Below are 21,643 nucleotides of genomic sequence, written 5' to 3' on the forward strand. Positions count from 1 at the left end.
GCCAGGGTCAGCACTCACTGGGCTCCTGGTCAGGCGGCTCAATGTTGTAGCCGTAGCCCAGCAGGGTGCGCACGGCCTGGCAGAGGCTGTCCCGGTTGCTGCGCTTGGTGGCCTCGTCTAGCAGGCGGTAGGGCACGAGCCGGGGGTTCCGGCGTGCAGGGATGTCCTGCACGGCGCTGTAGCTCCAGCCCTGGCCCACGCGGTCTCGTGCCCACACGTTGTGCCCATTTTCTGCCAGACGATCCACCAGTGTTGTCTGCGCTGGCGTCAGCCGCACGTGGCTCAGGTCCAGCGGAGCCGGCTTGTACCCGTTGCTCATCATATACCTGCAGGTGTGGCAGGAGGCCCGCAGGGTATGGCCTTCACCTCTGCTTCTGGGCTCTGTGCCACGAGATCCCTGACTTCTGACCCTTGACCCCAGGATCCCAGGATCCTTAGCCCCGAGCTTTGGAATTTCTGACCTTTGATCTCTAATATCACAGTCCTATGATTTCCTAGAATAAGCTTTGAGATCCCTGACCTCTGACCCCAGGACCCTGTGACCCTGGCAAGGGCTTTGACATCACTGACCTCTGGCCTCTGTGACTCCTTCATCTGGATTTTGGGAGCCCTGACTCTATCCCTGGAACTTCGTGATCCCTCACCACGAACCTTGAGACTTCTTACTTCCGACCTCAGGCCCTGTCACTCCCAGACTCCTGGCTTTGGAGTCCCTGACCTCTGAACTCAGGATCTGTGACCTCTCACCTATAATTTTAGGATCCCTTCCTCAAAATCCCAGAGATCTATAGATTCTCCCCTTTTACCACTGACCTCTTGCCCCTAGCGTGGAGATGTGGCGTCTGCTTTCTCTTCTTCCTGACTCCACGGCAGCCCCTGGCCCTGGGTCCTGGCCTCACACCCACGCTCTCCCTGGAACTCCTAACTCCTCAGTCCTGGACACTCACCTTTGACCCCAGAGCCCTGACCCCTGACCCTACGACCTTCACCCTAACCCACCGCCCCTTCGTCTCTGACCTCAGCCTCCGCACAAAACCCATCGACCTCCCCAGCCCTCAGCATGGCACCCCCAGCCCTGCAGTCTACCCGCCTCAGGACCCATCCGGCCACACTCACGTCTTAGGGAGTTTTGTCTTCTTCAGGTTGTCCTCCGCCTTCTCGTCCGCCATGCCCACGTGGCAGCCCAGTGCCAGCAGGGTCCTGGGGAACAGGGGGACCAGCGGTGACAGGTCACATGCTTCGGAGCTCCCTGCCCCTGCTCCTCCCCTCAGCCCCCGGGTCTCTAGCTCTGTCCACACCTCCTGCCCTCCAGGGGCCTGTCCCCATCTCTCTGGGTCTTGACCTCCGACTTTCTGACATCTGTTTCTTGCTGACTGTCTCTCTCCTGCCTCTGTCTCTCCTTCTCACTCTCTATCTGTTCCTGTGTCACAATCCCTGTCCCCAACCCCAACCTTCTCTCTCTGTCTCTGTCTCCCTCCCCACCAGCAGTCAGCTGGCCCGGCTCCCCTGCACCCCTCACTTGAGCGTCTCCCCCGACATCTGCAGGTTGTAATTCCTCTCGGGCTCTGGCAGGCTGTGGAAGTCCACAAGACACGGGTGCAGCCTCTTGTTGTCATCCCGAACCTGGAAAAGCCCTGGGCTCAACTCTTTGGGTTCCCCTTCCCTTCCCCCAGCACTCCCAGACTGTGACCCCTGACCTCCAACCCCTAGTTCTGCCACCTGCAGCCCAAGAACCCCCTGGTGCCCTGAAGTCCCTCCCCGCAACACCCACCCCTCCCTGCCAGTGAGCTGTTCTCACTCGTCCCACTGCAAGTCTAGCCTGCCTCCCTTGTGCTGCAGGCAGCCCTCACCGGGCCGTAGGTCCAGCCCTGCTCGATGCGAGTCAGCGCCCAGAGTTCGTGGATGTTCTCCGCCAGCTTCTCCCGAATGCGCTCCAGATGGGGAGGCAGGACAATCTGGGGGCAGAGGGACATACATGAGGTCCCTGGACAGGCTCCGCCAGCACCCCCTTTCCCGATACCCCCAGCCCTGCTCCCCATCCCTCGCCCTGGCACCATGTTGATTACAGAAGATTTAGCAGATGAGGGAGGACTTAGCATTGTCAGAATTGTCAGAATTAAGGAATTATCTGCCTCCCTCTGTGGACTGGGAGCTCCCTGAGGGCAGGGCCCAGGGCTGCCTCAGTCTCCACCGAGTCCCCAGCCCCAGCCTCAGAGGAGAGGCTCGGGGGAGGAGTCTCTGCCTTCTCTGAGTAATGAGAATCGTAACAATACTTAACTCACAGTACCTACCTCAGAAGGATTCAGCGAAATCATTTATGTAAACTACTAAGTGTTATGTAACTTATATAAATGCCTGGCACACAGTAGGTGCCTAATAAATATTGGTGGTATTGGCGTTCTGCAGGTGAGAGATAACGATGGTTTGGACTGGGGTGGGCCGTGGGAGGAGAAAAGGGGGTGACAGGGGTGTCCAGGAGGCCGAATGGACAGCTGGGGGGAGCGGAAGCATCCAGGACAGGGCCCAGCGCTCTGGCCTGGGGACAGGGGGATGGGGAGGTCACCTCTGAGATAATATCACTGCTACCAGTGACCAGTCACTGTATTGAGTGCCTACTATTTACCCAGGACTGCGTTAAGCCCTTCAAATACACTAATCCACCTAATCTTCCCTGTAATGCTATGGGACAGGTCACATTGTTACCCCCTTTGCCTCACAGATAAGGAAACTGAGGCACAGGGAGACAAAGTCCCAGCCCAAGATCACGTGACTGGAAACCAAACCCTTGCTGTCAGGCATTGAAACACAGCGTCCACTCCCTCCTGTGGGGATGTGCTTGGAGGGGACAGGGAAGCTCAGGTTGGGATATGAGCGTGAGGGCCTGGCACAGAAGGGCTGCCCCAGAGACCGCAGTGGGTGGGACCGCTGGCTTCGGAACCACACCACCCGGTTCCGATCCGCTGTGTGACTTGCACAGACTGCTTAACCTCTCTGGACCTCGCTTTCCTCAACTGTAAACTGGGGCAACAACAGTCCTTTCTTTATGGGGCAGTGGTGAGGACTCCCTGAAACTGAGACTCTGCCTTGACAGAATCCTTTGCCTCCTCTGTGCCTCAGTTTCTCCACCTGTTAAACAACGAGGTTCCCAGCTTCCACCCAGCTCCCCACCTCTCTGACCCTAAGAGATCCCGCCTCCCCAGAAGACCCTTGCAGGGCAGGCGGTACCTGGACAGTGTCCACAGGGCAGGGCACAAAGTCCGTGTGTGAGAGGCAGCGACTGGGGCCCACCAGGTGAGGCCCCCGGGGCCCCTCCCGTCGATACTCCTTGATGGGTTCAAGATGGAGCCGCTCTCGAGGGAGCACAGCCTCGTGGCATGGGGCATAGCCAGGTGGCGGGAGGAACTTGAATTCACCATGGCGGCCACCAAGGAGGAACCGCACCCTGGGAGAGAGAGCAAGGATCCCAGTGAGGGGATTACAGGGGACAGTCTGTGGTCAGTGGGGCACATGGGAGCAATCCTGGGTTCAATGGAAAGTTCTGGAGAGACCTGAGGTCACCAGTCAGTCTCGGTAGGCTGCTGGGTCCTGGCCTCATAGTAGGCCGTGGAGTTATTAGAGAAGCTGTTTGGGGTCAGCCCCAGGTCTGGGGCCTGGAAGTGGGGCGGGGGGAAGTCCTCACTTGACACCAGCCGAGAAGCTGACGACAGGGAAGAAGAGCCCGTCGAGGTTGAAGGCCTCGAAGACACCCTGCACGGGACAGCCGTTGATGCGGAAGGAGATGGATGGCACGCTGAGGTCCAGGCAGCAGCTGACCACGTCCTCAGGGGCCAGGAGGTGCTGCCCTGGGGAAGTCACTGGGCGTGCCACGTGTCCTGCACCGGGGTCACCAAGGAGGGGTCAGAGGTCAGAGGTCCCATGAAACCAATGACATCCAGAGACAAGGGACAGATATTGGAGAATCCTTGTGGGAACTAGATCCTGGAGACCCTAAGGGCAAGTGTTCCCATGGATGGTCCTGCAGCTCGGAAATGAGGGGCAGAGGCCAGGGTTACCCTGAGGTTAGGGTCTCCAGTGCTGTGGAATCAGAGATTAAAGTCCTCCTGGAGTCAGGATTCTGGAACTTTTGGGATCAGAAGTCAAAAATCAGAGGTCACAATAATCTGGGCAGTCCTCTGGGATCTCTAGTTTCAAAGGTCATACCTCCTCTGGGGTCAGAGTTCTGGAGGTTATAAGGAAACAGATCAGGGCCGGGGTTCTGGAAGCTCTAGGGTTAGGGTCTTGGGAAATGAGGAATAAGAGGTCAAATTTGGCCTCTTCTGGAGGTCAGGATCCCGGGCCCCCCCGAGGTGTGTGGTCAGAGTCTTAGAAACTAGGAGGTTCATGGTCAGGGGTGAGGGTACCCTGGAAGGGTCCTGGTACCTGTCCAGAGATGCAGCCCGTCAAAGCCGTAGGAGTAGAGGTCATCGCCGACCCCGTTGCCGCCCCAGCCCTCGCCGCCCCCGGGATAGGGGCTGTAGCCCTCGGTGAGGGCCCAGCCCACCCGCAGGTGGGTGGCCTGAGCTGTCAGAAATGGAACCACCTCGTCCACCATCACCTCAAAGTACCATTTGCCGTACTGCGTGGAGCCGTCCGCTCGGCCCACAAAGATGTTGGGGCGGATGCTACGGGAGAGACGAGACGGGAGCGGGGTGAGGGGGATGACGGAGAGGAAAGCTGGGGTGGGGGGCACAGAGACATCCAAAGACAGACGGAGAAGAGAGAGGTGGAGGAGAGACAGGGAGGAGGAGATGGAAGACAGGAAAAGACAAAAAGAGAAAACACAGACGGCGGGGGGAGCAGGGGAGGGGAAGAAACAGACAAGGCAGAGACAGAGCCAGGGAGAGGACCAGAGGCGTGGGGAGCCCAGGTGAGCGGGGTCTGTGTAGACGTCCATGAGGACAGGGCGTAACCTTGGGTGGGAGGTGCAGGAAGGGACATCAGCTGGACGTGGAGCCCCAGAGTCGGGGAGAGGACTCAGAGGTTTGAGTCCTGGGGCCAGGGGTCAGGGGCCCGACCTGGTGACATAGTTGATGAGGTCTGTCTGCAGCAGAAGCTCACGGCCAGGGAGCAAGTTCTCAGTAATGAGATCTTGGTTGGAGCGCACAGCCACGCCATTGCACACACACAGGGAGCATAGCACATCCAGGACCTGGAGGTTAAGGCCAGAGGTCAAGGGAGTGTCAGGTGGGGGTGGGGGTCTATGAAGGACCAGGGAGGGAAGCCAGAAGGAAAGGACGGTGCATCAGGATGGGATATGGACATTTTGACTGAGAGGAGGAGGTGAAAGTGGAAGGTCAGGGATCACAGAGAAAGGTCAGGGGTCAAAGAGGAAGGTCTGGTGAGAGGCTGGGGGGTCACATGGGCTGGGATAAGGTGTCAGTAATGTACGAAAGGAGATATTGGAGTAGTGAGGTAAGAGGGCAGAGGGTAGAGTGAAGGGACTAGTGGGACACAGGAACCCAGATGAGATTTTAGATCAGCAGGGGTTGCGAACTTGTGTCTTTGGGGGCCAGGCAGATAAGGTAACTTTGTAAAGTGGTTAGAACTAGTGTAGTAGGAACTTGTGGGACTGTAGCAGACTGCAGAGTATATATGCAGGCCATCTAAAGGCTATAAAATTGGAAAATTTTAAAAACATTTCAGAGATCCAATGCAGCACATCTGTGGCGTAGAATCAATGCAAGAGCCCTGAGTTTGAGACCCGTGTGTCAAGACAGAAGCCAGTGGGAGGCAAGAGATGAGATGGAGGAGGGGAGGGAGGAAGTGAACAGAGTTCTGGGGCCCTGGGGAGAGGTCAGAGTTCAGAATTCAGGGGACAAGAAGTCAGGGGTCAGGGCCAACCTTGTGGTTCCTCCCATGCTTGTCCAGGAGGGAGATGATGGACTTGATGTGGTTCTCCTGGATGATGTTCAAGACCTCGGGACTCTCAATCAGGACACAGTACAGCACCTCCAGGATGCCTGCCCGGGCGCCAGAGTGAGAGGCGAGGTGGCCGTGGCCCTCCACTCCCCCCCACCCCTGGCCCACTCTCCCAGGCTCTCCTACCAGACGAGGCCTCCAACCGATCCAGTTTGCTGACCAGCCAGTCCAAGTTCGTGGAGAAGAGGGCACAGTTGGTACGATTGCCGCGGATCAGAGAGGCTGAGGGTGGCAGAGGGGTCAGACCCAATGGGACTGGGGATCCGGGGTGCTCTCAGGGGAGTCAGGACCAGGGCCCCTTACCCAGGAGTTCATAGAGCAGATTCACAATCTCCTTCCAGGACTCAGCTGCCTCCTCCCCCGCAAATTCAGCAAAGTGGGCAGCGGTGGTGTAGACATTTAGGCGGTCAATGCAATTCAGGACCAGGGAGAGCATCCCCTGGGGCAGGGAAAACAAGTCACTATGAATCCTGAATTGTCAAATACTGAACCATTGCTCCTAGGGCAACTACAGCAAGTTCCTGTGAGTCTCTGGTCACAGAATTTTTGTCAACCAATCTTTTTTTATGTGTTTCTGTTTAAAGATACTTTTAATATATATCGTTGATTCATTAACATTAAATTCATGGTCAACAGCACTATAACTCATGCCTGAATGAAGCTTATCTAAATGTATTTTCTCAGTAAAGCGAATCACAGCCTTCTTGCACTTAGGAATGCTAGACAGCATTTCAGCACGACACTTGGGAGCCTTTTAAATAGTGAAATAAAAAAAAAAATTCACGAATCTAAAGAACACCTGTGTAACCAGGGGGCAAGAGAGAGAACCTTGCCAGCCACTCAGAAGCCGTCTGGATGCCCCCTGGTCACACAGCCCTCCCTGCTAGGAATAACCACTGTCCTGACTTTTATAGAAAGCCCTTTCTTGCTTTTCTGTTTTTATCACCTATGTATGTGTCAATCAACAGTCTAGGTGAGTTTTTCCTCCTTTTGAACTTGGGGTATGTAATAAGATTCTTTTATATAATACATGGATTATTTTGCTGAATACAGTTGACTCTCCATGTTGGCAGGTCCCCATTCAAGGATTCAACCAACCACAGATCAAGAATATTAGGAAAAAAATGATTAGAAAATACAAATTTAAAAATACACCAAAACAACTATTTACATAGTCTTACATTGTATTAGGTATCATAAATAATCTAGAGATGATTTAAAGTATGCAGGAGGATGCGCACAGGTTATATGCAAATATTGTGCCATTTTATATAAGGAACTTGAGCTTCTGCACTTTTGGGTATCTGAGGGGGATCCTGGAACCAATCCCCCCATCATACCAAGGGAAAACTGTTTTAAGATTCAAGCACATTATTGCATGTGGTGGCAGTTTGTTTTCATTTGCATTTTCACTGCTGAGTACTATTCCACTGTACGAATATGCCACATTTATAGATCCATTCTAGTGTTGGTGGACATGTGGGCTGTTTCCAGTTTTAGGCTGTTACAAATAGTGCTGCTGTGACAACTGCATCTATCTCCTGGGGCCTGTATCACTAGTACGAGACGTGGGCATCATGTAGAAAGCACAACCAAGTTGAAGTCACACAGACTGGCTCTGCCACTAACTAGTTGTGACTTTAGAAAACCTAACTCTCCTGTGGCTCCTAAAACCAAAGTCCTCACCATGGCCTGGCCCTTGTCACCTCTCTGCCCTCATCTCTTCCCACCAAAGACCTAACTCTGGCCCCGTCCTCGCACCCCGCAGGCCCCGCCCCCGCGGACACTGCCACACCCCGCCCATTCTCTGACTTTTCAGCCACACCCCGCCCATTCTCTGACTTTTCTCGCCCGGGCCTCCCCTCCCCAGGCCTAGCCTTGGCCCTGAGCGTCACACGGCCCCGCCCTCATCTCTCTAGTTCCATCCCTTTCTCAGCCACCACCTCCTGCTCCGCCGTGCGCCTGCCCCACCCCCACAGGCCACGCCCACCAACGCAGGCCCTCCCCTGGCCCCGCCTCCTACGATCGCAGAGGCCAAGGTCCTTCCTCGGCTCCTCCACCTGCCCCACCCCGCCCCCTCGCAAACCCGACTTCCCCAGGTCCCTCAGGCCCTGCCCCGCCCAGCGCCGCGGCCCCGCCCGTCGGGCTCCGCCCCCTCGCTGCAGGCCCCGCCCCTCGCCTTGGCCCCACCTCCTCCTGGAAGAGGCTCTGGCGGTTGCGCAGGCTGCGCAGCTTGCTCTGCTTCTCCTCGTGCTGCAGCTCCTCCGAGGGTGGCTCAAAGTAGACGATGAGGTCCTGCAGGCTCAAGATGACGCCCTCGATGGGCAGCGCCGTGCCAGCCGGTGGCCCCGAGCCCCGTGGCTTCCCGCTGAAGCTGTCAAGGCCCCTACGGGGACCGCGCAGCTGTCAGGCCGGGCTGAGAGCGCTGTCCCCACGCCACCCTCACAGGACTTCCACAGACACACCCGGGGAGACTTAGCCGCAGAGAGAGAAAGGCATTGGCCGGGGGTCACATGGTGGCCAAGGACAGAGCTGGGGTTGGGACTGCCCCTGTGTAAGCACAGGGGCTCAGGGAAGCAGGAGTCAGGGCTGGGGAGGTCCAGGGTCAGAGTCTGGGTGTCAGGGGTGAAAGGTCGGTGTCAGGGGTGTGAAAGGCAGGTGATGATCAGGAATATGAGGTTAAAGTTATAGTTGTCAAGGTCAGATTGAGGGTCAAATCTATAGAGGTCAGGAGTTTAGAGGTTAGGGTTCATGTGTATGCTAGGGCTGCGCTGTCAAGCAGAGATGAAAGGGGCTGGGGTAGGAACGCCAGGAGCATGGGGGTCCCCTGGGCAGAGGGCCAGGCCCCTACTTGATGAACTGGTTGTACAGGCCGGCAGTGCTGTGGATCATGCGGGCAGCCTGGGACTCCTCCTGCTGGCAGCGGGTAAGCGACAGTGCGTCGTCCATGTGGCCTTCCTGGTGCAGCATGGCCTGGGAGTGGAGGGGACAGAGGTCAGGAGGGGGACCAGCTGCCCAGGGCCATGCCCCTCAGACTTCTGCCCAGATTTTAGTCACACAGCTGCCCCCACTCCCTAGAATCTCTCTGCCAAGCCCCCGTCTTTCTGTCCCTTGCAGCTGTCTCCTCTGTCTTTCATTCTTTCTCCTCTCTGTCCCTCTCTCTGTTTGTGTCTGTCTTCATCTCTCTGTCTCTCCTTCTCTGTCTCTGTCCACCTTGCCTGTCTCCAGGCCAGACACTCTCCACCTGTACCTACTACTGACTTAGCATCTCCCCCCCCAGAAAGCTCTAACAGCACCCCAAACTTAGCATGTCCGAGACAGAATGCCGGACCACCTTTCAGTGAGGTGAGACCATCACGGCTGCCAGCTTCACCCCACGCTGACCTCCCCAGGGCTTGGTCCAGTCCGCGGCTGCAAATACCATCCACCTGCTGGCGACTCCCACGTGTCCCTCTCTGGCCCAGGCCTGGTCTCTACATCCTCGGCTCATGTATCTACAAGCCCTGCTTTTTGCAAATGCTACTTCCCTGGGCTTCCCACTCAGCCGCTCAGCAAGTCCTTAGCGAGTGGCTCTGTTCTAGGCACTGGGAGTAAAACCCAAGATCCCTGTCCTTCCGAGCTGACATTCACTGTCCCCTGATTCAGTTGATGGCACTTCCATCCTTCCAGTTGCACAGGGCAAAAATTGTGCCATCATCCTCAGCCCCTCCCTCTCTCTCACCCCATAGTCAATCTGTCAGCAGATCCTGTTGGCTCCACCCTCAAAATCCAACCAGAATCTGTGACCTTTCCCCACTCCACAGTCTGCACCCTGGCCCTGTCCCCTGCCATTTCCCATTTGCAGCAGCCTCCTCTCTGGTCTCCCTGCTCCAGCTCTGTCCCCCCACCCCCCAGTCTGTTCCCACAGGCAGCCTAGGGACTCTGCGACCCTGAGTCAGGTCAATTCCATGCCCTGCTCAACACTCTCTTGTGGCTCCATCTCACCCAGGATAAAAACAAGACCACCTGTTCTCATCCCCTCTCTGTCCTCACCTCCCACTATTCGCCCCTTGCTCACCCTGTTCCAGCCACAATGGGTCTTCTTTCTGTTATTGCAACAAGCCAAGCTCAGGCCAACCTCAGGACCTTTGCACATGCTGTTCCTTCTGTCAAAAGTAGCTTTCCCATGCCTCAGTTGTGAAAGTATGTATTCCTTAAAGGCAGTTTATTCACTGAGTACTGAGAGAGCAGGGAACAGGTCTCTATATTTTTCTACACACACATCCAGAACAACTGGGGGTTTAATAATGGTTTGCTGAAAGTTATTCTCAGTCGATCACTATCTGTCTTTTTCTCTCTCTGTCTCTGTCTCTCTGCCTCTATTTTTCTCTATGTTTCTGTTTCCATGCCTCTTTGTTTCTGCCTTTTCCTGTCTCTGTTTTTCTCTATGTATATATCCCTCTTTCTTTTTTCCTGTCTCAGTCTCAGTTTCCCTCCCAGTCTCTGTCTTTCTCTCAGTCCCATCCTCAAACTCCCGAAGGCTGATGTGTGACCCCAGCACCCTTCTTGTCGCTGCCTGCACCCTCACACCTTCCCCTGCCAGGCCCACCTTCTTCTTGAGCACGCCGAGCCGCAGGGCCTTGGGGTCCGGGGCGGCATAAGTGAGCCACAGGCCCGAGGCCACATGCTGCACAAAGCACAGTGACTCCCCGTACTTGATCTCAGGGGGGCCCATGCCCTCCACGTCCCGCTTGGGGGCCACATCCAACTTTTCCTGCAGGGGAAGGGGACAGAGGTCAGCCCCTTCTGTCTGCAGAATGCAGGCTGGGGCCAGATCCAGGGCTCCAGGTGAGGGAGGGCACCCCGAACCCCACCGACCTTGGAGATGCGGAAGCAGAAGGAGGTGGCCTTGGTGTGGGCCTTGCTGGCGTCAACCACCACCAGGCCCTGGTCCTCAGTGAGCGCCAGGTACCGCCCGGTGGTGACATGCCGGATCCGAAGTGGCTGGCCCCAGCGAAGGTGGCTCCCACTCCAGCTGTGGAGGGTGAGGGCAAGGGGAGTCAGAGGACCCCTCAGTCCTCCCATGGGCACCACAGTCTTGGTCCAGGCCCCCAATTCTCTTCCAGGGTTCCCCAAACCTTCCTCATGACCTCCAAATCCACTCCTCCCTCAGGAACCCCAATCCTCTCTCAGGTCCTCAACAGCTTCCACAGGGCTCCCCAGATGTCTCCAGCGCCCCAGTTTTTCCAGGGCCCTACTCTGCCCCTAGTTTACTCAGGACCCCCTGCTCATCTCTCCCTCAGAAACACCCCCCGCCACGTTCTTTTCCTCCAAGACTCCAGGGTCCCTGAGGACCTTCCTCTCTCTTGGGAGCCCCAGACTTTCCCTCAAGACCCTCCAATCTCTTCCTCAGATCTTCCTTCCCGATCCCAGAGGCCTGAGCCCCACCCCAGCTCCCCCTGCCCACCTGATTCTCAATGGCTCCAGCCTCCAGAGGGAGCGGGCGTGGGTACACACGGCTCCGCCCTCGTAGTAGACAAGTCTGGGGACACAGGAGAGAGTGGGGTCAGGGTTCGGTCCCTCAGAATCTGGTCCTTAACCCACACATGGAGTCCCAGCCCCCCTCCACCTCTATCCCTAGACCCCAGGCTCTCCTGTCCCCAGCCCAAACCTGCGCTGGTCATCACTGTCAGCAGGGGAAATGGTCAGACACTCATCCATGTGTCCGTGGAAGAGGCGGAGGACATGGCCCCCTGTCACGTAGCCTGGAGAGGAGCAAGGTGGTCACTGTGAGGCTACAGCCCCAGGAAGGCCCAGCGGCCAGGGTGGAATCGGGGATTCTTCTCCTCCCCTGTGGGAGGCTGGGGCTGGATTTTGGGCTTTGCAGTTGGAGGTCTGAGTTTCGGGGTATGAGTTGCAGGGTCTGAGATATGGGCCAAGTCTGAGGCTTCAAGTGGGGATATAAGATTTGGGATCTGAAGCGGGGGGCCTAAATTTAGGGATCTGGGTATGCAGGGCTGAGGTTGGGGGTTTGTGGGCCTGTGGTTTAAGGTTTTGAGTTTGGATTTTTAAGGTTGGGTCAGAGGTTTAGGTCTAATGTTCACTGGTGTTGGGGTCTGAGTTCCAGGACTCCGAGGTTTGGGGTCTGGGTTTAGAGGTGTGATGGTTGGGTCTGAAGTTGGGTTCTGGGATCAGGGCCTGAATTCTGATTATTGATTTTGGAGGTTGGAAGCTGGAATCTGAGGTTTGGGGTCTGAGGTTATAATCTCATGGCTATTGTTTGGAAGTCTGAGCTTTGGGGTATGAGTTAGGCGAGATCTAAACTTTGTAGTTAGAAGTTAATGGGTCTGAGTTTTGAGATCAAAAACTGTCTGAGGTTTGAGTCTCAACTTGGTCTAGTTTAGGACTGGAAGTTTTGGGTGAGAGAGTTGGGGTCAGAGTTTTGGGGTCATGCTTTGGAGTCTTAGCATGGGCATCTGAATTGGGAGTTTGATTTCAGGGGTTTCATTTTTTTGATATTTCAAGTTAAATTTTGTAAGTCTGAGGCTGATGGGCTGAAGTTTGGGGTCTTGGTTTAGGGATCTGAGGTTTTAATTTGGGGATCTGGTCTTGGGAGGCTGAGGTCTCAGACTGTGCTTATTGTCTGAGGTGTAAACTCTAAATTGAATGTTCTAAGCTTTGGATCTGAGTTTAGGGGTCTGACCTCTAGGACCTGAATTTGTCATTCGAGATTTTGGGGCTTAATATTTTGGTGTCTGAGTCTGGGAGTTTGATATTGAGTTTTGGGTTTGGAGGTCTGAGCTCTGGGGTTCTGGATTTGGGGGCAGTTGGAGAACTGAATGTGAGGGCCCTCATTTGGAGATCTAGGTTTGGGGTCTAAGGTTCCAAGGCTCAGTTTGGGCATGCCTGAGGGGCAACATTGAGGGTCTGTTTGGGGGTCTCAGTTTAGGGAGCAAAAGTCTGGACCCTCACCCTCTTCGCAGCGAGAGCAGATGGGGTTCATGTTCCACAGTGTCTGCATGAAGGAGGCATCGACCTGGAGCTCCCCGCTGGCTGTCGACAGGTGCTGGCGGCAGGCAGGACGTGGTGGTCAGAGATGGTTGGGAGGGGTAGGCAAGAGTCCCGGAGTCGGAGGCCAGAAATCAGAGGTGGATGCCAGGAAACCAGCAGGTGGGAGACAGAAAATCAGAGGTCACAGATCAGAAAACCAAGGTAGAATCAGAAATGGGGGATCAGAAATCAGAAAATTGGATGTCAGAGGTCAGGACACTGGAAATTGGGAGTCAGGGCCTTGGGGGTGGGAGACCAGCTAGGCAAATCAGTGATGAGGAGACGGGGCCCATCCCGTGCGCCCCCAGCCCTGGGGGCAGTAGGAGCCGAGATGGGGTGGGACTGCTCACCAGGTAGCGCTCAGAGGAGACACTGACAAGGATGAGGTCATCGCCCACACGGACCTTTTCTCCTTCGGACCTCTGCTTGGAGGCCGGGTGCATCGTCCACCAGCAGGCCTCTCCTGTGGGTGGGGGCGTGATCCCAGCCACTGAGCCTCCAGGCCCTTAGCCCATAACTCTATCACTGCCACCAGCTCTCTGCCTATCAGGTCCCCATTCCTGCCCTCAGACTCTCTGCCTAGAGCGCCACCCCATGCTTGCCCGGGTCTCCCTGTCCAGAATGTGCCCAGACTCTCCACCCCAAAGCCCTCATTTCTGCCCCCAGGGCAGTCTCAGGTCTGTCCCCAGAATACCTCAGGGTCCCCATCACAGCCCTGCCCCTCCAGCCCCTGCACCTGTGGCATCCTCCTGCAGTCCCACGTCGAAGGCCAGCTTGTCAGTCATGGAACGGGAGGTGGTGAGGCAGCTCAGGTACTAGGGTTGTAGGGGGAGGTCAGCCCTCCTCTGCCAGGCACTGCACGCCCTGCCCCCACCCACAGCCCCTCGCCCACGCACTCACCATGCGGCTGTGTGCATGCCGGAGCAGGATGGCATGGCCGTACAGGAGCGTCCTGTGTCCCCCGCCCTGGGATGACTGCGAGGGAGGGAGGGCACAGAATAAGCACAGACCCCTCTCCAGACTCTCGAGGCCCCCATGAGGTCTGGCCTAGTCACAGGTGGGAATATGCTCCCCGTAAAATACCGTGCTTGGGGCTGGAGGTAAGGAAGCCTCAGCTCAGGCTCTCAACAGATTCTCTGCCTCAGTTTCCCTGTCCATGGAAACAGGGACTGTGTCTCTAAAAAGGCCACTCTGTCCTCCCTGCCTCCTTCATCATGTTGATCAGGCCCCAAAATCACTCAGGAAGGATAAACCCATCTTCCAGTTTCCTGCAGACTATGAGGGAAGCCCCAGTATCTCGTGTCCCATGGACCGCAGTGCCCCCTGCTCAACCTGTCCCAACACTGCTGAGCTGCAGTCGGTGTGCCCTGGTACAGGCCTAGCAGTCGCTCAATATGTGAACATCGCTCATAGTGATGAGGCGACCACCCCTCCCGAGCACAGGGAGACTCGGCCGTGGGGGTGGGGCACACCCCACTGCGCGATGGCATCATGCCTCCCATCTCGCCTCTCACACGCCCATGCTCTGGGGGGCCATGTGATGGGGCCAAGTGATCACATGGCGGACCCACTCCTGCAGCGGAGGGGACCCACGCTTGGGATGGGGGAGGTGAGGGGAGTGGTCCCATGCGGAGAGGAGCTGGGATCAGGGTGGGGGAAAGGATGGCAAGGAGGAGAAAGGTGCAGGCAGGGGGCTGAGCCCCCACCGCTTCCTTCCTGCCTGCCTGGCCTGTTCTGGGCTCCACAGCCCCTGACAACTGGGGTGGGGAGGACCCCCAGCCCCCGTGTGCAGGATGTGGGCCTGAGAGGCAGGCCTGGGGTCAGGAGGTTGGAAGGACAGGTGACACCCAAGGCCAGACCTACCCACTTATCCAAATTGAGGGCCTGCGGGGCAGGGCAGAGAGAGGAAGAAGAGCAGATGGTGAACGACCCCAGGTCCCCGCACCGCCCCTGCCTCCGCGCCCGGCCCTGGGTGGGAGCCTCACCTCCACGCCGGCCTCCACCGTGTTGGCCAGCATCTCCTGCAGGGCTCGGACAGACAGGGACTGCTCCAGGATGAAGCAGCAGATGGCCAGATCGGGGGGCACATTCTGGGTGGGGAGATGTCAGGGGGGGCCTGAAGACCCCCAGCACTATGCCCTGGCACACCCCCTCCCCACACTCCTGAGACACCCAGACCCTGCCCCAACGCAACAAGAAGCCCCTGGCCTCTGTCACCCCCCTCAGACACACTGAATCCACACCAAAGTCACAGGAAAGCTCTCCTGTGCCTCTTCCCTCAACACTAAGCCCTAGGTCCTCCCATCTCAGGCCCAGTCCCGCCCCCCTAAAACAACCAGGTCCCCTCCTCCTTGGAGCCAAAGTCCTAAGCCCCTCCCTCTGACCCCTGTCCTTCCCTCCTGAGACCCCGCCCCCAGCCCCTCCTTCTAGACTCTCAGGCACCTGACTCTTGGACCCAAGGCTTTCTGCACCCCCAGACACCTTCCAAAGAAAGCTCTAGATCAGCGGCCCCACCTGGCCTCCCACACCTCCCTGTGCACAGGGCTCTCTCCAGGCCCCTGCCCCTCTGTCCTCAGACCTCCACCCCTACCTACCTCCGACCTCTGGCCCCTGTCTCCCTTAGCGCCCTCCCCACTTTCCCTCCTGTCAGCACCCCCTTTCAGACTCCCAGACCCCTCTTTGGACCCCCTTCCCCCAGGCCCCTCCCTCCCGCGCGGACCTGGGCGTTGCTGGTGGGTTCCAGGAAGCAGAGGCGGTTCCCGAAGCCCTCGGCGGCCAGGCAGAGCTTGAGCTGCTCCTTGAGCACGGTGGCGCTGCACTGCAGGACCACCTCGTCGTCCTGCGGGGACCAAGGGTTAAGGGTCTCAGGTGGGGCCTGTCCCAAACACCACAGACATAGCACAGGCCACTCCCCCGACCCTTGTCCTTATGAAAAAGGCAGCCACGAATAACACCCACCCGCACCAGCCAGGGGCAGGGCTGAGCCCTCTACCACCTACTCCTAACATCCCCATGGGATAGGAGCCTGCGTCATCCTAGTTTTAAAATGGGGACACTGAGGCTCAAAGGGGGACATCGATTGGCTAAGGCCACACAGTTGGTAACAGGAGAAGCTGGGATTTGAACCCAAGTCCAGCTGGCTCCAGAGGCCTCCCAAGATCTGCAAGGTGATCCACTGGAGGGTGGAAAATATGAATCCCTCCTTCAAAGGCAAGCAAAACTGCATTTTAAGCTCATCTTTCTCTAAGTTCTCTCTTTTGCGTGTTGTTTTAATAATAGAGTGCTATTTTTATATTTATTTATAGAGTGCTTTCTAATGGCGCCTGAATGCAAAATGAGGGCCCAGACTGGATCCCGGGTGGAGGGCAGATGCCATAAGGCACAGTATCGAGACGATCACGCAAAGCCGAGAAAGGACTGTGAATTACATGACGGGTTCAAATCCACACTGAATTTTCTGATTTTCATAACTATGCTGTGGTTTGGGGAGAGACTGCCCTTGGATTTTTAGGAAACATGCATTGAAGTATTTGGGGTTTGAGGGCATCACATATTCAGCTTACTCTCAAACAGTTTGTGGAAAAAAATATATAGGAGGCAGAGAAAAAAAGATAAAACACATGTAGCAAAATCTTAACATTTGGGGAAAATGAAAGCTGCACAGGAGTTCTCAAGCTAATCTTGCAAATTTTCTGTAAATTGGAAATTATTTCAAGATTATAAATTAAAATTTTATTTTGTTTTGTTTATTTTTTGACAGAGTCTCACTCTGTCGCCCCAGCTGGAGTGCAGTGGTGTCATCACAGCTCATTGCAACCTCAAACTCCCGAGCTCAAGTGATCCTCCCGCCTCAGCCTCCCAGAGTGCTAGGATTACGGGCGTGAGTCACCGTGCCCGGCCTCAAGATTATAAATTAAAATTTTAAATAAAATAAAAGTATTTTCTGTGCCCTGGGTCTCCTTCCAAGAAGTTAACATGTATTAACTCACTTAATCCTCACAATAATCCTAGGAGGTAAGCCCTGTTATGTAAATGGTAGGAAACTGAGGCCCAAAGAGGTGAAGTGACTTGCCCAAGGCCACACAGCTGGTATATGGCATGGCTGGGATTTGAATCTCAGTGTTGCAGATCTATACACGATGCTCTTAGAACACTAGACCACCTCTTAGCATATTACTATGGCAGCCCTTATCTCACATTTATAACTAATACAAGTGCACAGGGGGCAGGAGCGCAACATTGCTACTGGCAGGAGTCCCAGTCAAACATCATGGAGACTCTGGCTCTGAACCACTGAGTGAGGCAGTGGTTACTCCTTTGTACGGTGCAGGAGACAGCTTCAAGAAGGTTGTGTCCTGCCTGAGGTCACACAGCCTCCAGCCTTCCAAAGCATATTGCACAGACATGTTCCCGGCCTGGGCTTTGACCCACACAGACAGCCCTCAGTCTGTCCACGCAGCCTGGGAGTCGCAGGAGGGAGAGAGGCGTGACCCAATGGCAGGAGCCCCCAGGACTGCTCTTTCCTGTAACCCCTAACCCTGACACGCTGGCATAGGCTGGTCACTTGTGTATTCGTAGTAATCATATAGCTTGCATTTATTAAGCACTTACTGGGTACCAGGCCTTATGCTCTGAGGCTTTCCGTTCATTTAACAGACACTGAGCACCTGCTATGTGCCAGGCACGGTTCTAGGCACTGGATACAGAGCAGTGAACGACGCAGACCACAGTCCCTGCCCTGCCCTGGGGAGCTGAAATCTGGGGTGATGACAGGCAATAAACAGATGAATAAATATGTAATTTTAATGTCAGTGATAGGTGTTATGGAAAAAATACCCCAAGGTGATGTAAGAGAGTGGCTTTGGGGTAGGGATGACATCAGTGAGGGGGTGAAGTGACAACTGAGAGGTGACACCAAGGAGGTGACATTTGAGCTGAGCCTTGTCCACATAATGACAAGGAATCAAGGGAGGAATGTTCCAGGAAGAGGGGCAGGCTGTGGCTGGAGACAGTGTTGGAGGAAAAGCAAGGGAGAACGGCTGGTGGCGGGACAATTGAGGGGCAGGGAGGCAGGAGATGGGGTCAGAGAGATACTTGCATGGCAGTATCTTGAATCTTTATTGTATGTATTTTTGTCCCCATTTTCCAGATGAAGAAATTGAGGCTCAGAGGGAAAAATAAAAATCACTTGCCCAAAATTAGGAAGCAAGTACGTGGGCAAAGTCAGGTCGTAAACCAGAGATAGGGTCATGATGCCACTGATGATGCTCCAACTTTTCCTGCATCCGAATGAAGGTGGGGGGACTGGGGGTCTGGTTAAAAGTGCAGCCCCTAGCTGCTCCAGTCCCCCCACCCCCAAGGGCCTGACTCAGTGGCTCTGCGGTCAGCAGGGAATCTGCACTGTTAACCAGCCCCCAGGAGGTCCCGACCTGAACCAGGCTTTGAGAAAGCCCAAACTGGGCAGGCCAGAGGTCGACACCCACCAAAAGGAAATGAAATCAGTTTGGGGGGGGCCATGGCCACCATGCTTAAAAAATGAAATAAAATAGAGCAAGAACAGAAAATACCAACAACACGCCCATCATGCTTTAGGGGCTATCTACAATTTATGAAACGAGTTTCGGTTAAAAATAGGTGTGTGTGAATGGTCACAGGGGTTGTCTGTAATAGAAAAAATTGGAGACAGCCCAAATGTCCATCAGCAGGTGAACAGATAAACAGATTGCAGTGTAGTCACATGGTGGAATACTACTCAGGAACAAAAAGGACCGAACTCTTAATACCTCTATACGATGAATGTCAAAATATATTACACTGAGCAAAAGAAGAAAGACAAGTGAGCAAATATTGCAGATGAAACACTAGAAGTGACTAATGGAATAGGTCATGATATAAAGCAGGTGACCGTGGCCATTACTACAAAGAGCAAGAGGGGACGTCAGGACGTCAGCCTCCATCACGCTGGTGGTTATGTGGGTGTGTACAATTTGTCAAAACTCATTGAACTATAACACCTAAAATGGGTACAGTTTATTGCATGTCAATTATGCTTCAAAAAAGTTGATTTTTTTATAATGTCATGCATATGTGCATTGCTGGGTTGCAATATAAAATATGTTTCTTACTGGTGGGAAGTCATCCAAAAAGTTGGAGAAAACCACCACATGACCTAGACAGTATTCAGAAACACAGACCCAGTCTGGGGCCAAGAGATGCCAGGGCCAGGCCTCCGGAACCCTGACACTGGCTACCTTGGCAAGTCTGGAACCAGTTTTTCTCTGGTGAATGCAGAAGGGCTGGGCCCCAGGGGTATCTAGAGATGCCACTTCCTGGCCTTGACCTTGGGTGAGTGATTTCACCACTCGGGCCTTGGTTTCCCTCAAATCTCCCAGGGAGATAAAGATAGGGCCCTACCTCAGAAGATAGGGCAGCGAGGATATAATTAGATGCCTCAGGAGGCTGAGGCCCTGGGCACAGGGCCTGGCATAGAGTGTCTGCTCGGGGGCTGGTGGCCATGGCCATGGTCTTATTAGGGCTGAAGAAGGGAGGGCCCAACCCATAGTGTCTGCTAAGGGGCTGGGGCTGGGCCGAGAGTCTGGGCTGAAGCTAACCCCCGCCCAGCTGTCCATGTCCTTCACCACCAACCACAGCTGTTTGTCCTTCCCTCCCAGGAAACCAGACCCAGCTCACCAGGGTCCTATTCTGGGGCCAGAATGCTGTGTCAGCATTTCCTGCAAGGCCCCAGGGCCGGAGAGGGGGAGGGGAGGGGCTAGTGCGGGGTCAGCAGACCTAGCCCAGAGGAGAGGACAGCCCCTCCCATGCTCACACCCCCACACCCTGCAACTGGGAGGGGAAGGTGGGAAGGACTGGGAGATGGCAGCCCCTCCTCCCTCCTATCCCCTCCCTGTCCCTTGCCCAGGCCCCAGAAAAGCGGTCTATTCTGGGAGGGACACCTGTTGTTACAATTCCCATCCCTGCCCCCAGCTGGAGATCAGAGATGCGGGGAGACAACTCAAATGTCCAGCTCTCTGGAGAGACAGTGAAACCCGCAGGGCCGGAAGCCAAGGGACAAAGACAGAGACAGAGAAAGGGAGATCGAGATGGAGAGAGAGACAGAGACACAGAGACAACCCAAAGAGACAGATAGGGAGAGACACCACCCAGAGACCCTCAGAGACCACTCACAGCCATATTTGATCCTCCTCCCCAAAACCAAGGGGAAAAGAAAGACCCAGAGCCGGAGGGACTCCCAGGAGAATTTCAAGGTCTGGAAGTTGAAAGGAATTGTGTTCTCCGGCCCACTCCAGCCCCCTTCCCAAGAATTAAATAGGTCAGAGTCTGGAGCAAGAAGAGAATTAGGGCTGGGGTGGGGGTGGGGGGATGGCTAAATTAAGCCCAGGAATTAGAACCACCTTCCCCAAGTGCCTGCTTCCAGCGGGGTGGGAGGGGGGTGTTCTCTCAGTAGCCCCTCTTGTCACATCGCTAACGAGATGGCGGCTGAACATCCCCCTCCCCATTCTGTTGTCCCAAATCCTGCCCATTCTCTGTGGTGAGAAATGTGGAGGAGACTAAAAGAGACAGAGTGACAGCCACTCAAAGTGACAAAGGAAGAGATTTCGAGTCTCAGAGACCACCAGCAAGCAGGACAGAGACATTCAGAGGGAGAGAGACACTCAAAGAGACCCGAGAGATAGCCCCAGAGACCCCCAACCCGGTGATACGCACCGTCCTCAGGAACTGGACCTCGTCCTCGCCTTCTGCGTCACCCATGCTGTCGAGGCCCGAGGGGACGGGGCTAAGGTCGGGAAATAGGGGCGGGGGCCTGCAGGCTAGGCGGGTGGGCTGGGGGCGGAGACCTCTAGGGACGCCGGACGCACCCGCGAGGTAGATGGAACTGCGAGGAGGACACGCGTGCTGGACAGAGATGAGAGGAGGTCCCCGCCCCCCAGCTCCCATTGGGCCAGGACGCCCAGGCCACGCCCCTTCGCCGGAGCCCCTCCCACAGAGCCAGACCTGGGCTTTAGGTGTGCTGGCGGGGCTGGGATGGGAGGGGGAATGTCTAGAAGGTAGCTGCGCTTTCTCCACTCCCAGGTGCCATCATTCTCCCATTTCACAGAGGGCAGACTGAGGCTCTGAATGGGGAAGCTCTTGCTAGATGTCACACCGCAGAGCTGGGAGCACCAGGTCTCTCGACTTTAAAAAGCACCACACATAGTGATAAAGAACAAGGACTCTGAGCCAGATCGTCTGGACCTGATTCCCAGCCTTACCACTCCCTCGGATTACCTTGGACAAGTTACTTAGCTTCTCCATGCCTCAGTTTCCCCAACTGGTAAGGGGAATATTAATAGTACCTGCCTGACCAGATTGTTGAGAGTTAAGTGAGATAATTTATTTAATGCACTTAAAACAGTGCTAGTGCCTTTTTAACGTTATGTAAGTGTTGACGTTATCATCATTATTAAAAACCGCCTGATGGGGCTGGAATAATAGCTATAGCTGATGTCTTTTGCCCACCTGTTGCATTTCAGGTGCTGAGCTAAGATCTATTATATTACATCTCATTTAGTCCTCACTACAATCCTGCTACGATTCATGTTGTTTAGAGGAGCAAATAAAACTGTGTTCCCTACCATGTGTGGTTCTAAGGACACTA

The 21,643-nt window shown here is 55.3% G+C and overlaps 1 protein-coding gene across 2 annotated transcripts in view; it reads right to left on the reverse strand.

Moving 5' to 3' along the window:
- Nucleotides 1-20,757, reverse strand: part of RYR1 (ryanodine receptor 1) — a 105,281-nt gene extending 84,524 nt beyond the window's left edge. For both annotated transcript variants that reach the window (XM_045532097.1, XM_045532098.1), the window contains exons 1-24: nt 20,713-20,757; nt 15,707-15,826; nt 14,973-15,077; nt 13,888-13,962; nt 13,724-13,802; nt 13,338-13,450; nt 12,910-13,003; nt 11,609-11,702; nt 11,405-11,479; nt 10,816-10,972; nt 10,547-10,711; nt 8,810-8,931; nt 8,149-8,344; nt 6,262-6,397; nt 6,085-6,180; nt 5,881-5,999; nt 5,055-5,188; nt 4,420-4,661; nt 3,680-3,872; nt 3,226-3,442; nt 1,851-1,955; nt 1,520-1,623; nt 1,117-1,200; nt 19-326 (exon numbers count right to left, since the gene is read on the reverse strand). In XM_045532097.1, coding sequence (XP_045388053.1) covers nt 19-326; nt 1,117-1,200; nt 1,520-1,623; nt 1,851-1,955; nt 3,226-3,442; nt 3,680-3,872; nt 4,420-4,661; nt 5,055-5,188; nt 5,881-5,999; nt 6,085-6,180; nt 6,262-6,397; nt 8,149-8,344; nt 8,810-8,931; nt 10,547-10,711; nt 10,816-10,972; nt 11,405-11,479; nt 11,609-11,702; nt 12,910-13,003; nt 13,338-13,450; nt 13,724-13,802; nt 13,888-13,962; nt 14,973-15,077; nt 15,707-15,826; nt 20,713-20,757 — 3,178 coding nt within the window. The remainder of the gene's footprint in view (nt 1-18; nt 327-1,116; nt 1,201-1,519; nt 1,624-1,850; nt 1,956-3,225; nt 3,443-3,679; nt 3,873-4,419; nt 4,662-5,054; nt 5,189-5,880; nt 6,000-6,084; nt 6,181-6,261; nt 6,398-8,148; nt 8,345-8,809; nt 8,932-10,546; nt 10,712-10,815; nt 10,973-11,404; nt 11,480-11,608; nt 11,703-12,909; nt 13,004-13,337; nt 13,451-13,723; nt 13,803-13,887; nt 13,963-14,972; nt 15,078-15,706; nt 15,827-20,712) is intronic.
- Between the last annotated feature and the right edge of the window lie 886 nt (nt 20,758-21,643).

Source organism: Lemur catta, chromosome 19, assembly GCF_020740605.2.
Source record: "Lemur catta isolate mLemCat1 chromosome 19, mLemCat1.pri, whole genome shotgun sequence".
Lineage (NCBI taxonomy): Eukaryota > Metazoa > Chordata > Mammalia > Primates > Lemuridae > Lemur > Lemur catta.